Source organism: Melospiza melodia, chromosome 10 (genome assembly GCF_035770615.1).
Source record: "Melospiza melodia melodia isolate bMelMel2 chromosome 10, bMelMel2.pri, whole genome shotgun sequence".
NCBI classification, from domain to species: Eukaryota; Metazoa; Chordata; class Aves; order Passeriformes; family Passerellidae; genus Melospiza; species Melospiza melodia.
Window position 1 is genome coordinate 12,157,991 of NC_086203.1, and position 15,514 is coordinate 12,173,504.

General features: G+C 51.6%; 2 protein-coding genes across 6 annotated transcripts; one reads left to right on the plus strand and one right to left on the minus strand.

Moving 5' to 3' along the window:
* Nucleotides 1-81: 81 nt before the first annotated feature.
* Nucleotides 82-3,741, plus strand: MKRN2OS (MKRN2 opposite strand). Its single transcript, XM_063164400.1, has 4 exons — nucleotides 82-278; nucleotides 1,227-1,276; nucleotides 1,845-2,007; nucleotides 3,067-3,741. The coding sequence occupies exons 1-4, from the start codon at nucleotides 82-84 to the stop codon at nucleotides 3,311-3,313; spliced, it is 657 nt and encodes a 218-aa protein (XP_063020470.1). The 3' UTR covers nucleotides 3,314-3,741.
* Nucleotides 3,742-4,245: 504 nt separating this feature from the next.
* On the minus strand, nucleotides 4,246-14,620 carry TSEN2 (tRNA splicing endonuclease subunit 2). 5 transcript variants are annotated; one of them, XM_063164398.1, is made up of 12 exons: nucleotides 14,555-14,620; nucleotides 13,153-13,342; nucleotides 12,303-12,384; nucleotides 11,321-11,357; nucleotides 8,665-9,169; nucleotides 8,491-8,568; nucleotides 8,020-8,070; nucleotides 7,210-7,348; nucleotides 6,194-6,230; nucleotides 5,416-5,527; nucleotides 4,931-5,020; nucleotides 4,246-4,533 (listed from the first exon to the last, which is right to left on the minus strand). In XM_063164398.1, the coding sequence occupies exons 2-12, from the start codon at nucleotides 13,324-13,326 to the stop codon at nucleotides 4,474-4,476; spliced, it is 1,365 nt and encodes a 454-aa protein (XP_063020468.1). In that variant the 5' UTR covers nucleotides 13,327-13,342; nucleotides 14,555-14,620; the 3' UTR covers nucleotides 4,246-4,473. The 5 variants fall into 5 exon arrangements, 3 of the variants coding, with proteins under 3 accessions (XP_063020468.1, XP_063020469.1, XP_063020466.1); XM_063164399.1 differs by lacking the exon at nucleotides 14,555-14,620 and adding an exon at nucleotides 13,483-13,652 and having other exon boundaries at nucleotides 8,665-9,148; XM_063164396.1 differs by lacking the exon at nucleotides 14,555-14,620 and adding an exon at nucleotides 13,483-13,652.
* Between the last annotated feature and the right edge of the window lie 894 nt (nucleotides 14,621-15,514).

Below are 15,514 nucleotides of genomic sequence, written 5' to 3' on the forward strand. Positions count from 1 at the left end.
CACGGGGGGGGCGTGGTCGCGGCCCAGTCCCGCCCCGCGGCCGCGTTTCCGGCCGGACGGTTTAGGCCGGCGCGCCGGACCATGGCGGTGCTGCGCGTGCGCCACTGCCGCGCGCTCCTGTACTGCCGGCGCGTGCCGCCGCGCTGCCCCGCGTGCGGAGGGGACCTGCGCGGAGCCGGGCTGGCCTCGGCGCCTGTGCGCCTGGACAGCCCCTTCCGGCACGGCCACGGGCAGCCCCGCGCCTTCCTCGTCAGGCCGACCCGCGGCACCTTCCTGGAGTAACCGCCAGGGGGCGCTGAGGGAGCGGGAACGGCGGGAGGGGAAAGGGCGGGAACGGGGCGGGACCGGGAACGGGAATGGGGAGGGAACGGGGCGGGACCGGGAACGGGAATGGGGAGGGACATGAGGAATGGGAATGGGAATGGGGCGGGACAGGGGATGGGAATGGGAGTGGGAGTGGGAATGGGGAATGGGAACGGGAATGGGAAATGAGGAATGGGGAGGGAACGGGGAGGGACATGGGAGTGGGAAGGGAACGGGGCGGGAACAGGAATGGGAACGGGGCGGGACAGGAAAGGGGAACGGGGAATGGGAACGGGGCGGGACACGGGAATAGGGGATGGGGAAGCAAAAGGACAGGGTAATGGGACGGGAACGGGGAGGGAATGGGGAATCGCAATGGGGCGGGCACTGAGAGGGAAATGGGGGGGAAAGGGGTGGGCACTGAGGGAACGGGGAATGGAACGGGAGGGGAAGAGGGAGGAGAGTGGGGAATGGGAGGGAAAAGGGGAGGGAATAGGGATGGGCAAGGGGCGGGCGCTGAGAAGGAATGGGGAGGGAAAGGGAGGGAAAAGGGAGAGGGCAGGGAAGGGAATGGGCGGGAAAAGGGAATGCAAAAGGAAGGGGGAAGGAAATGAAATGGGAAGACAAGGGAAGGGGGAAGGAAGGGCAAGGGAAGGGGAAGAGGAATGGGAAGACAAGGGAAGGGAAGACGGGAAGGGAAGGGAAGGGAAGGGAAGGGAAGGGAAGGGAAGGGAAGGGAAGGGAAGGGAAGGGAAGGGAAGGGAAGGGAAGGGAAGGGAAGGGAAGGGAAGGGAAGGGAAGGGAGCGGGCGGGCCAGGGCTCCCAGCGCCGGGGAAGGCGGGCTGTCACCGGCAGGGGAGGGGCGGCCCTGCCGGGCTGTGCCGGCCCCGCCGTCCCTCAGCGCCGCTCCGCCCCTCCCGCAGCGGCTACGACGGGCACAGCGACCTGCACGTGGGCATCAGCAGCTCCCGGGGTGAGCGGCGCCTGCGGGCCCGGCCTGCGGTGTCACACACCCCCGCCGGTCTGGGTGTGCCAGCTCGGGATATCCCGGGATAGGCTCATTGGGAATGGTCTCACCCTGCAGCACAGCTCCAGAGCAGATCCATTCCCCTGAATGGATGGAACAGGCACTGAATGGAATACACAGGTGCCTTCCACCCTTGGAATGAAAGGCTAGGCTTGCTTTAAAGGAATTACACTTTAATTGAGTTTAACACACTTTTTGCTAATTCTAAAACATCCCTAATTAAAAATCATTTTTAAAAGCCACATTAAAAATCCTGTTGGGCTCTACCTAGAGCAGGCCCACCCTGTACAACATCATTCCAGGTGTGCATTTCATACAAAGCCAGTCTCCTTTGGGGGTTAGAAATGAAGCCTGATTGTTGCTCTGATTATTAAAGAGCCAACCCTTTTTTTCCAACCACGCTGTTGAGAAGGAGCCCAGGTGTTTGCTGGGAGCCAGGGCTGCATTTCCTGCCCTGCTGGTGGGAAGCTGGGTGAGAAGAAAGCTCCGTGTGTGTGTGTGTGTGTGTTTGCAGGTGTGGTGTACAGCTACGACCAGGAGGGCGTGCACAGGGATGCCAGGGGCTGGGAGCAGTGCATCAGCGTGCCCCTGCTGCAGCCTGAGGCGGGGCAGCTGCTGCAGCACTGGGACAGCCTCCTGCAGCAGTTCTCCCTGGAAGAGGCCTGGCTGCCCCACAGGTGTGTGCTGGCTTTGGGCTGGCTTTGGGCTGGGCTCTGGGCTCACTCAGGGCTCCATTCCTGACAGTGACACTGCCCTGCTCAGGGTGTGTGACAGTGACACTGCCCCGCTCAGGGCTGTGTGACAGTGACACTGCCCCGCTCAGGGCTGTGTGACAGTGACACTGCCCCGCTCAGGGCTGTGTGACAGTGACACTGCCCTGCTCAGGGCTGTGTGACAGTGACACTGCCCTGCTGAAGGGTGTGTGACAGTGACACTGCCCCGCTCAGGGCTGTGTGACAGTGACACTGCCCCGCTCAGGGTGTGTGACAGTGACACTGCCCTGCTCAGGGCTGTGTGACAGTGACACTGCCCCGCTCAGGGGTGTGTGACAGTGACACTGCCCTGCTCAGGGGTGTGTGACAGTGACACTGTCCTGCTCAGGGGTGTGTGTCAGTGACACTGCCCCGCTCAGGAGTGTGTGACAGTGACACTGCCCCGCTCAGGGGTGTGTGACAGTGACACTGCCCTGCTCAGAGGTGTGTGACAGTGACACTGCCCCGCTCAGGGCTGTGTGTCAGTGGCACTGCCCCGCTCAGGGTGTGTGACAGTGACACTGCCCCGCTGAGGGGTGTGTGACAGTGACACTGCCCTGCTCAGGGCTGTGTGACAGTGACACTGCCCTGCTCAGGGGTGTCTGTCAGTGACACTGCCCCGCTCAGAGGTGTGTGACAGTGACACTGCCCCGCTCAGGGCTGTGTGACAGTGACACTGCCCCGCTCAGGGCTGTGTGACAGTGACACTGCCCCGCTCAGGGGTGTTGGTCAGTGACACTGCCCTGCTCAGGGCTGTGTGACAGTGACACTGCCCCGCTCAGGGGTGTGTGACAGTGACACTGCCCTGCTCAGGGGTGTTGGTCAGTGACACTGCCCCGCTCAGGGCTGTGTGACAGTGACACTGCCCCGCTCAGGGGTGTTGGTCAGTGACACTGCCCCGCTGAGGAGTGTGTGACAGTGACACTGCCCCGCTCAGGGGTGTGTGACAGTGACACTGCCCCGCTGAGTGAGGCCTTTCCCCAGGTACGAGGAGCAGCAGCACAACTGTTTCACCTTCGCCCTGGCGTTCATCAACCGCGTGCGGCAGGGCCGGGGCGGGGCCGCGCTGAGCAGGGCGGAGTTCACGGAGCGCTTCGTGCTGCCCCGCGCCCGGGAGGCCGCCGGCTACCTGCGGCTGCAGCAGCTGCTGGAGCACAGCGACATCCACATCGTGCCCCTGGCTGAGCAGCAGCAGCAGAGCCCGCCCGGGAACCACGGCCCGCTGGGGTAGCGCTGGGAAAGGACGGGCACCTCAGGGGTTAAGGTTTAATGTGGGTAAAAACACCTTTAACTAAACCCCGCGCCTCAGGGTACCGAGCTTGTGCGTTTCAGGGAAGTCACACACACACAATGTACACACTACAGGGAATTTCCATGGAACTATTCCTGTGGAAAAATGTTCTGTGATTTAACATTCATTGTGTGCTCTGTTCTGCAAAAACTTCACAGCAGAAATCAGAACTGCTGTGGAGTTCAGGGATTTACAGATGAACTGTGGGAACATCAGCTGTAGCAAACCAAAATGGCCTTTTCTGTCACATTGTTCACTGCTGAGTGAAAAAAGGGAACATGTGCTTGTGTGCTGCTAAATCCCATCCCTGTCTGACTGTTAATTTCCTTTCCTTTAAACACTAATAAATGTACCAACAAATAAATCCAGCCTCTTTGCCTATCAGATTTCTTTTTCCACTCTGAACTGGGTAAAGCCAAGGTGTAAAGTAAAGGTAAGGTAAAGAAGCCAAGGTGTAAAGTAAAGGTAAAGAAGCCAAGGTGTAAAGCAGGGTAAAGTAAAGAAGCCAAGGTGTAAAGTAAAGGTAAAGTAAAGAAGCCAAGGTGTAAAGCAGGGTAAAGGAAAGAAGCCAAGGTGTAAAGTAAAGGTAAAGGAAAAAAGCCAAGGTGTAAAGCAGGGTAAAGAAGCCAAGGTGGAGTTCAGATACCTGAATGTGAAGCTGCAAATCCCAAGGGAAGAAACACTTCTCACCCAGATGGGAAAGGTGCCAAGGCCCCAGAATAAATTTAAATTCTGGGAAGAGTTCCTCAATTCTGAGCTGTGATTGTAGAAGTAAGTTCCAGGGTCCCAAATCCAAATCTGAATTCCCCAAGACTGAAGTCAAGGTTTGTGCTGCCATAATATCAGAAATACTGTTCCTAATGACTGCAGTGTAACCACCACTCAAACATGCACCTTTTTATATTTTATATTTTGAGTTGGGACACAGCTTTTCATCTGTTCACTCACATTTTTCACTAAACATGATACATCTCATTTTAAACAGCATTTATACACACCATTTTATGTTGGTAGAAAATGCTCTGGGCCAACAGTTCATCACAAGATGAGGTGAAAACCAACAAAAAGTGGATTTCAAAAAGGGTTTCTTGTGCAGTCAGTTAAAATTCATCGGGCTCGCTGCGCTCACGGGAGGAGACCCAGCGGGACACGATCAGCTCCTGAAACAAAGCCAGCAATGAGGAAGGGAAACCCCAAAAGCTGCAGGAAATCAGAGAGAGATGGGGACAGGCCTGTAAAACTGGTTGTGTGCATTTTGTGGCCACTGAGGTGTTTCAGTAGATGACTCTGTTTGCTCCTGAAGAGAGCTGAACTCTCACACTTTCCCCTTTTATATCTGACCTTAGCTCAGCCCTGCCATCTCCACGGGGTTTTAGGAATCCCTAAATGTTTACATGCACTGCACCAGCAACATTCCCATTCACACAGGAGAGGTTAAGCTCACAGAGATCCTGCAAAGCACTTTGCATGACTTGGGGCAGGAAGGAATTTGATTTTATGTGCAAAACTCAAATCAAGGCAAAGAAGAAGGCACAGTTCTCCCAGGGAAGCACTCACCTGAACCTTGATTCTCTTCATGCACTCTGGGGTTGCCATCTCCTCTGCTGTCATGTCAGAAGGTCTGATCAAGTAGCACAGCATGAGCTCCTGTGGGCAGGAGCAAACACAGAATTTCACTGGATTATGGAGGCACCGTGGAGCTCTCACTGACAATGTCAGGGAAATCCCAGTCTCAAAAGGAAAATCCTGGGAGATGGAAAGGGCTTTATAAACAGAAGTGGCACTCAGGAAACAAGGGTCCCTCAGGTCTTGCTGTTCCTCACACAACTTCTAACATTCCTACAAATGGCAGAACTTTCATAATTATTATTTAACAACAATTCTTCCAGGATTCACCTGGTATTGACAAAGGAAACTTCTCTCCCACTGGCAGCTCAACATATTGTTCAGCAGGAGGATTCTCTTCCCAGCCTCAGTTAAATCCCTGCCCTTTGGAGCCAAACTTTACCATGCCAGAGCTGGTTTTACCCCAGAGCTTGTACCTTGGAAGCATTTGCATTTGTTCTGTTCAGCCCAGAGAGGGACATCCAGCTGAGGGGTCTGCGAAGGGAACCTTCAAAATTATCATCCACCAACTCAGCAATGACAGAGTAACTGGAAAAGAGCAGGCAGGACAGGTCAGAAAGGAAACTGGCATTGTCTGAAAACACAGCAGGCAGGACAGGTCACAGAAAGGAAACTGGCATTTTCTGAGGACAACTCAAGGACCAGGGGCTAAAAACTGGCATTAAACAATCTGCCAGTTTGCAAGCTGTGGGATTGAGTCTTTCTATAAGGAAAAGAGGAGAAATACTGAAGTTGTGCATGTGCCCAATGGTGCCTTCCCTCCCACCCTTCTGATGTTTGTAGCATTCTCTTTGTTAATGCCAAGCTGACATTTATAACCAATTTATTACCTAGGAGTTCAACCTGACTAGCCAACAAATAAAGACAATTATCATCCCTTGAAAGTTCTCCCAAATTACCCAGACCATGTATTTTTCTAAGTCAGTATTACAAAATCCAATTATTTTCCTGAGTCCATCATCATATGAGTACTAAGTCATAACTAAATCACAACTGCAGCTCGTGATTTTGAATGCCTGCTATTTACATTCAAAGAAATGGTGTCATTTAGCTCCTCTGCTGAAAGGATTTCACATTCCCAGTGTGAACACAATGTGTTTTGAGTGATGAGCATGTGCTGAACCAGTGAAGATGCTGAACTGGAGTGAGTGCAATTTGACTGAAGGAAATGAGGCAGAAACAGGAGGGTCAAACCTGGCGTGGTAGAACGGGGGCCCTTTCCGATACAGCACTGGAATGAAAGAGAAACACCTCAGTCACATCAGAGTTCAAATGGGTTTAACACCAGGGCCCATCACTACTGTCAAATGTTCTGTAAATTGTAATTACATGAGGAAAAAACCTCAGCTCTTGTGAATTCTGCTCAGTTAGGTTGTCCCAGCAAGTGGAGAGAGGGAGGAGCAGCAGAGTGACTCAGGGCAGGCCAAGGGCAAGGCAGAAGAACCAGAGGAATTGGCAATTGTAGGAGAGAGTTTAGGATGGGATTTTCTGGCAGGGATGATGAATTCAGCCAGAGCTGCACCCTGACCTAAAGGACTTGCTCAGCATCCCCCAAGCTGTGTCACCACTTCAGCAGCACTAAAACACCTGCTGGGCTGCACACATCCAGAAACACCTGACTTCAATGCATGTTCTGTAATTGCTGCACTGCTTGTGTTGACATGAGCCAAGTGGAGCTCTTGGGTTCCTCAGCAAGGACACCACTAATTGCTTCTGGAATATCAAACCCTCAAACAATAACACAAAAATGCCAAATCCATTCTCTAGCTCCCCCAAACCCCACACAAAGAGCCAATCCTGGCAGTGAGTTCAGCAGAAGTCCAGCTGCTCTTAACTGGGATGAATGGGGTGCATGACCTTCCGTGTGGATTGGGATCTGGGCTCAAACCTGTTATGTTAACACTGCAGCAGATGTGTTTAGGAGAGGACAGAGAAAGTTGGGAAGGGAATTTCAGTGCAATCCTGAAGGAATTCTGAACCTCATGAAGCAAACCAGGCCTTCCAAGCTGTCTCCTCACCTCCTGGATATGGGATGTTCCTTTCCACTCACATCCCAACTTCCCTGCTAACCCAGATGTCCTCTGCCAATGCAAGCAGCAAAGGCTGCTCCACGCAGTCCTGCAGCTCCTCACTGACCTCCCCTCTGGAGTTCCCGCTTGCCTGGAGGAGGGGTGGCCAGGAAATGACCCCACTTTTGGGGGGGTACTCACAGAGGTCCGTGCCATACTTCAGCCCCACCTTGGGCACCCAGCCCTTGCCCCTGAAGTAGTGGTAGGCCATGTAGGTGGTTTTGAAATCAGGCTTCACCTCACTGAACACTTCCCACAGCTTCACGATGCTCAGGGGCTCCTGCACAGCACACAGCAAGGTCACTGCACTGAGAGAAACCAGCCCTGCCTGCTGCACAGGGCATGACAAACACCAAATTCCACAGCACCAAACACCAAATTCCACAGCACCAAACACCAAATTCCACAGCACCAAACACCAAATGGCACAGCCACGGAGCAGGAACTGCAGGCAGTGAAACAGAACTCCTGCATCCAAGGCAGGAACCTGCTGCTCCACTTAGTGGCTCTTTTAGGCAGTTCACAATCATTACCATAACACTCCTGTTAAAGGAAAGGCTGATAAATCTTCAACTAAAAGCACAGGTTTGAATTATTATGTAATAATAGTTTGATAGAATTAATATCTAAAACTCCCAAGGAATTTTGCCATCTCAGGTGTGATTATTTACCATATTATTTCTCCTGTATTTCCAAGTTACAACAAAAATCCTTTCTCTGCAGACACACAGTGCTTAATTAGATCTGTCTTGGTAAACTTAAAGATTTCAGAGCTGTATTTCCTAAACAGAAATACCATTAGTTGTAAGAAAATCTTTCCAATCCCTGTGTTTGGTATTTCCTCCTCCAGAATTACCAGCACAAATCACTGCCACACAGGGGGAAGATTCAGACCAAACCATATCCAGAGAAAAGCATCCCCAGTAATCCCAAATGAATCCAATCTCTCACCTCACCATAATAAACACTTAAACATCCCAGAGCATAGACCAAGAAAAAAGCCTGAAAAAACAAACAGAGGCAGTTTAAGTGATGGCTACATTCCCCTCCTGTAGTTCATACACAAAACCTTGAAAGAACAAAGGCTTCATTCATTAATTTCCTACAATGTCATTAAATCTAATGAGAAGCAGCAGAATTGAAAGAGGATTCATACAAATGCTGTATTCCAGTCCTGTCACAGGTCTCTGTGTCAGTGGCATTACTCACCTAAAGCAAACAGGATTGGACTCTGTTTTTCAACCATCCCATGTAATTATCACAGCACATTAAAGCTAAGTTTAATGACTAAGACAATCCAGGTCCTTAGGAGACACAGGACTCTGTATTTTAGTAACATATTTTAAATGACAGTGTGACATAAATTAAGGTTTACTTTTTCAGATGAAAAGCAAACTCACTTGCACTGTGCTTGACACATACCTCTTCCAAGCTGAGTTGTAAGTACTCAAAAATCCTAAATGGGTTTTTTCTGCATACTAATACTTCCTTCTTGACAAGCTACAAGAAAAATTGGCTATTATTAATATGTTGAACTGGAAAAAAGACTGAATTCTGAAAGTAGCTTTGTCTAAAAGATTAGATAATTTTTCTTACATTCTCTCGTGCACGAGTGGAGTCATCTTCAGGACAGGAGCTGCCTTCTTCCTCCTCTTGCACCAGCACATATTCTGGAGCACATTCCCTTGAGTCCATCTCCTCCCAAGCCCTCTGCTCAGGGCTCTGCTTCCCCTCACAGCCCCAGGGCACAGCAGGGTCCCTGTGGCAGGACCCCTCAGCCATGTCCCTGGGCTGCTCCTGTTCCTGCTCCCTGGAGGCACTGCCAGCATCTCCTCCCTCCTGGGAGTGCTGCTCGTGACCCTCAGGCCTTTGGGCTCCTTCCCTGCCACATTTCCTGCCCAGCTCTGCATTCCCTGTGCTCCCTGTGGTGCAGCTGTGCCCAGCCTGTCCATCCCCATCCCCTGTGCAGAGGGGCAGCCCCAGGGGTTTGGTGTAACTCTCCAGGATCCTGCTGATGGAGCAGCTGTCCAGGCCCTGCTCCTGCAGCACACTCCGAGCCCACTGCACGCGCCGCTGGTACCTGGGAACACAGAAATGGGAACTGCAGGGATTGAGGCTTTAATGAACACTGCACAGCCCAGGAGGTTCTGCTCAGAGCACAGACACCCCCAGCAGCTGAGGGCACAAATGGGATCCATGCCCTGGGGCTCCAGTGTTTTTGGGAGCCTCACGAACACTTCAGCTTTTACACAGCCAAGGACTGAGAGCAGGAGCTGCAAACTCTGCTGTAACTGCCCTGGAAACAGCACTGGCACTGCAGGAATTCTCCATTCTCCAGCAGGAATCACCCTGTGGAACTGAACCCCTCAATTTGAGCACAGAAATGGGGAATTGCAGGGATTGAGCCTTTAATGAACACTGCACAGCCCAGGAGGTTCTGCTCAGAGCACAAACACCCCCAGCAGCTGAGGGCACAAATGGGGTCAGTGCAGTGGGGCTCCAGTGTTTTTGGGAGCCCCATGAACACTCCAGCTTTTGCACAGCCAAGGACTGAGAGCAGGAGCTGCAAACTCTGCTGTAACTGCCCTGGAAACAGCACTGGCACTGCAGGAACACCATTCTCCAGTGGGAATCACCCTGTGGAACTGAACCCCTCAATCTGAGCACAGAAATGGGGAACTGCAGGGATTGAGCCTTTAATTAACTCTGCAAACCCCAGGAGGTTCTGCACAGAGCACAGACAGCCCCAGCAGCTGTGGGCACAAATGGCATCCATGCCCTGGGGCTCCAGTTTTTTAGGGAGCCTCGTGAGCACCAAGTGCTGGGCAGGTTCAAGGAGCAGCAGCTTCACCAGGGAGAAAATCCCATCTCCCATGAAAGCCTTAAGGCTGAATTCCCCACAGATTTGGAATTGGAATTTCAGGATTGAAACATGGAACAAGAGCCCTCCCACTTCAGCTTTTACACAAGGATTGAGAGCAGGAGCTGCAAAATTCTGCTGTAACTGCCCTGGAAACTGCAGTGGCACTGCAGGAACCCCAGTGGAAAATTCTCCAGTAGGAACCAACCCCTCAGTTATATCCCTGAGAGATAACAACAATCCCATCACTGAGATATTTACAACTTTCAGCTACTACTTCTAATAGCTTTCAATCATGAGTTTTTAGCACCTTTTCAGTTCCTTCTCTTGGAAAACAACATTAATTAATTATTACTAACATTTAATGTTATTAAAATAACATGAAGTCAGTCGAAACAGGACTCTTCACTCTGTGAAGGTGAAAATCTTGCACAGCATTTTTTATTTCCCTGAACAAAATCCTCAGGCAGCAATTTCAGCCCAGGTGACAAGGGCATTAAATGCAAATTCCATGTGTCAACACAAACACAAGTGCAGGCTCCTGATAAAGCTGGGTAATCCAGGGCTCTGCTCTTTGGTATATAAAGGACATTCCTCTCTGTCCTATTATTGAATTACCATTTAATTTGCACTTGCAGAGCATTTTGTGCACCAATAAAATCCCACTTTTAGTGATGCTCAGCATCTGCAAGCAGCAGTAGCTGTAGCAGCATTAGTAATATTATGGTTACTGTTTTTCTGACCTAAAATTGAGAGCAAAATTTTAAAATTTAGGTGAAGTTTTTAGTTATCATAAGATTAAAACCAACTAACTCACCTGCACATGCTTAATATTTTATACACTATTTAAGCAGAAAAAAAAAAAAAAAAGTGGTCCAACACTAAGTTCTGCTAAATGTACAAACTACCAAGGTTAACTGAGACTTAAAAAAAGGTAAAATATCAAAGTTTTGTAAAATATCAAAGTATTGTAAAAGTTCAAGAGCTGCTTCAGCTACACCACAAAAACCCAATATGGAAATGGAAGAGATATTTTAAATAGCCTGCCCCAGAAATTTCTTTTCCTGCTCCTCGCCTGAAGAATGTTTATCATGCTTATAATCATTATTAATTAATTACCCATTCTGTGGATGCACTGAGCCTTGGCTTGTCTCCAGCAATCAACACCTACAAGCCTGCATGAAAAACCACCCTGAGGATCACCCCCTGCCCTTTTCTCATGATTTCATTTATAAATTCTAAAGTAATTTATAAATGAAATAATGAGAAAAGAAATGGAAGCAAGTCACTGCCTTAATTCATACAGCAAACAACCTGAAACCTAGTGTGAGAAATATAAACCAGAACAATCTGTTTCCTAAAAACACCAAGAAAAAAAGCAAATTCACTTACTTTTGGGATGTAATAATGGGCATGTTTGTGTTAACACCTGTGTAAAGAAAAAAGCATACATTGTTTCATCAATAGAAGGATGGTTTTGTGTGATTTTGGTCACTGGGTGATCAAATTGTCCCCATTTGCAGTCCTCAAAGCCATTTTGGTGCCACTTTTCAAGCAGGGATACAGCAGAACCAGGAAAGTGTTGTTTTGGTTTTTTAAGATTTTTTAGCTTTCTGATGTTGATATTCTTGTAGTGAACTTCCTCACACACTTTCTGTGAATAACTCATTGTTTTGCATTTCTTTATGGAGGAGGAGAAAGTTGATGGGCTGTTGGTTTGACCAGTGTCATTGGAGAGGTGGCACTGCCACCCTCCAATCCACTGCCACTCTTGGAAAACTATAAATGTTGGAGTCAGAAAACAAACTCCCCTTTTTCCTTCACCTTGAGAACAGCAGTGTGTGCTTGTGTTTTTTGTGTACTATAGTGACAGAAAGGTACAAATGTCACAGCCTGCACAGAGGAGAATTAAACACACTTTTTTTTTCTCCAGATAATTATGGAGGGACAGAATAAAATCCAGTGATGGCCTCTGGGACTTCACTGAGTACAAAATCAGTTTTTACATAAACAGCCAAGAGCAGACTGGGTGTGACTGAAACCGTCACCAACCCTTCCCTCATCGTTTCGGGGACACCAAAAGCTGCAGATCAAACCCAAGGAAAACAAGGGGGGAAAAAAGCCCCAGGATGATCCCTTTACTTCAATCTTCCCAAGCAACAGTTCACTGAAGGTTTGGGTGAATGCACTAAGGAATTATCCACATGGATTCCAACTCTTGGATTTTTCCTAGGCATGAGAGATGGGGAGAGACACATCTCCTTCACCTGATCCATCCAGCAGATTATTCTGTGTGTAATTTATAAAAAATATGCCTTCCATAGGTGTGGAGAGCTCCCAGAGCAGTGCTGGGCTACAAGCAGCCCCCACTCACCTCTCCACTTGGCCACCAGCTGAGGATCTGAAATGCTGAACACTGGGCGGCTCCTGGAGAGGATCCCTTTGCCAAAATAGCCCTGCAAGGACAGAAAACCCCAAATCACCTCATGGCACACACAGCAACTTCTGCCCACTTATAGTTGGGTCTTTTCCCTGAACTCGAAATATCTAAAACCTCCCAGGAAATGTTTGAAAACAACACCTGAAACCAAGGAGACAGCACAGCATTACAGTGGTACTCAGACACAAAAAACTGAACACGGCTTGTTTCGCACAGGAATAAATCACTCTGAAATTAAAATAATTATACAAGCACTTATAAAACATTAATAAAGCTTTAAAAACAAGAAAATGCTTTGAAAAGTTGCATGAAAACCTCCTAGGAAATGTTTGAAAACAACACCTGAAACCAAGGAGACAGCACAGCATTAGAGTGCTACTCAGACACAAAAAACTGAACACGGCTTGTTTCACACAGGGATAAATCACTCTGAAATTAAAATAATTATAAAAGCACTTATAAAACATTAATAAAGCTTTAAAAACAAGAAAATGCTTTGAAAAGTTGCATGAAATGTTGAAAGCAGACATAAAACATGAAGGATTTGCAGCTGTTTCTTAGCTCACAGTGTCACTTCATTCCAACATTTATTTCCTTGGATAAGAAACTTTTCACATTTGACACAGAAAGAATTTTTCTTGCAGTGATTTCAGGAGAGAAGGGAAATATGGAGAATCATGGGTGGCTGAAGGGGCAGGAAAGATAAAGGCAGCAGATTTGAACCAGTGTTGTGTTTTACCTGCATTTAAAACACTACAAATATTGTGCAAACAGGGTGCAGCACCTTGTTGTAGAGCTGTTCAATATCCTCGGGGTTCCTCACAATCACATTGTTGTTAATGATCTCAGCCTGGCAGAGTCTGAAATCCTTCCCCCCCACATCCACAGGAAAGGGAGCCTTGTAGGACTCGAAAACTCTTCTTTTCCTTTTTGGGGGGTGAAAAACTGCTTCTGCCATGTCTTACTTTATCCTCCTAAAAGTGCAAAGAAAAGATTTAACACCCGGGAATTAAGGTCCGCCCATTTTTTTCGCACTTCAGCAAGACCCCTCCTACAGCAGCACATTCTCAGTGGGTGCTGCAGGGTAACACGGGTTTAATTCTTCAACTCTTACACCAAACAAACGCAGGCAGGGATGCGCTGGAGATCTCCGATCTGCCTCTGGCGCATCCCCTGCACAGAGCTCATGAAGGAAACTCCAGAAATAAAGGAGTAAAATACATCCCCTCAAGTTTGCCCCGGATCCCCTCAGGGCTGACCCGAGATACCCTCAGGGCTGCCCCGGATCCCCTCAGGGCTGACCCGGGATCCCCTCAAGGCTCCGCCGGGATCCCCTCAGGGCTGACCCGGGATCCCTCAGGGCTGACCCGGGATCCCTCAGGGCTGCCCCGGGATCCCTCAAGTTTGCCCCGGATCCCCTCAGGGCCGCCCCGGGATCCTTCAGGGCCGCCCCGGGATCCCTCAGGGCTGCCCCGGATCCCTCAGGGCTCCGCCGGGATCCCCTCAGGGCTGCCCCGGGATCCCCTGAAGGCTGTCCTGGGATCATTCAGGGCTGCCCCGGATCCCCTCAGGGCTCTGCCTGGATCCCCTCAGGGCTGCCCCGGATCCCCTCAGGGCTGCCCCGGATCCCCTCAGGGCTGTCCCGCGAGTCCCTCAGGGCTGTCCCGCGAGTCCCTCAGGGCTGTCCCGCGAGTCCCTCAGGGCTGTCCCGCGAGTCCCTCAGGGCTGTCCCGGATCCCCTCAGGGCTCTGCCTGGATCCCCTCAGGGCTGCCCCGGATCCCCTCAGGGCTGTCCCGCGAGTCCCTCAGGGCTGTCCCGGATCCCCTCAGGGTTGTCCCGAATCCCCTCAGGGCTCTGCCTGGATCCCCTCAGGGCTGCCCCGGGATCCCTCAAGGCTCCGCCGGGATCCCCTCACGGCTGCCCCGGAATCCCCCCGGGATAGCCGGGCCCTGCTGCAAGACCCGCACTCGGCCCGGGGTGTCCCGGTGGGTTCGGGGGCAGTGTCCGCTCCCGGGGTGTCCCGGTGGGTTTGAGGGGCAGTGTCCGCTCCCGGGGTGTCCCGGTGGGTTTGAGGGGCAGTGTCCGCTCCCGGGATGTCCCGGTGGGTTTGAGGGGCAGTGTCCGCTCCCGGTGGGTTCGGGCAGACAGAGCCGGGCCGTTCCCGCCGCCCGCGCGCGCCACGCACCGTCACTGTCACCGTCACCGCCGCGCCGCCACCGCGCCTGCGCACTGAGCCCGCGCGGGAACGGCCCCGCCCCGAGCCCGCCCCGGTCCCGCCCCGAGCCCGCCCCGAGCCCGCCCGTGGGTCCCGCCCCGCTCCGCTCCGCTCCGGGAACCGGTCCCGCTCCGTCCCTGCCCATCGGTTCCGCTCCATCCCTGGTCACGGTCTATCCTCCGTCCCGCTCCGTCCCGGTTGCGCTCCATCCCCGCCCATCGGTTCCGCTCCGTTCCCGCCAGGGGGTCCCGCTCCGCTCCATCCCCGGTCCCGCTCCATTCTCGCCTGGGGGTTCGGTCCCGCTTCATCCTAGCCCAGAGGGAGATCCGGTCCCTGCCGGGGTGTTCCGGTCCTGGTTCACCCCGGTCCCGCTCCATCCCCGGTCCAGAGCAGGTTCCGGTCCCGCTCCATCCCCGGTCCAGGGCTGGTTCCGGTCCCGCCCGGGTGTCCCGCCCCGGCAGAGGTGAGGCCGCGCTGTCCGGCCCCGGCTGCCGGCCCCGAGCCAGGGATGCTCCCGGCAGGGAAGGACCGGGAATGTGCTCCCGGCTCTGCTGCCGGGCTGTCCCCGCCGGGCTGCGGGGCTGTCCCTCCCGGGATCTGCTGATGTCCCTCCCGGGGACAAATCACATTGGCGGCTCTAGTGTGACCAAAGTGAGAGAAGCTTTTGGAGTGAGCGATGAGCTCCGTGAGCAGAGGCAGGAGGCACACACGGAGATGATTAATTAGAGAGAGGTCGGGACAATGTTCTGCTCATTTGGCCCCGGGACAAGGCACCGCTGTCCCGCCGGGTGAGGTTGATCCCGCCGCTCAGAGCCAGCTCGGCACGACGGGCTTGTGCAGCTATAAAATAAAAGCGCCTGAATTAAATACAAAGCATTTTCCTTATTTAGGACCCGGTGTCTCTTTTTCTACACCTTGTCCAACCCACGG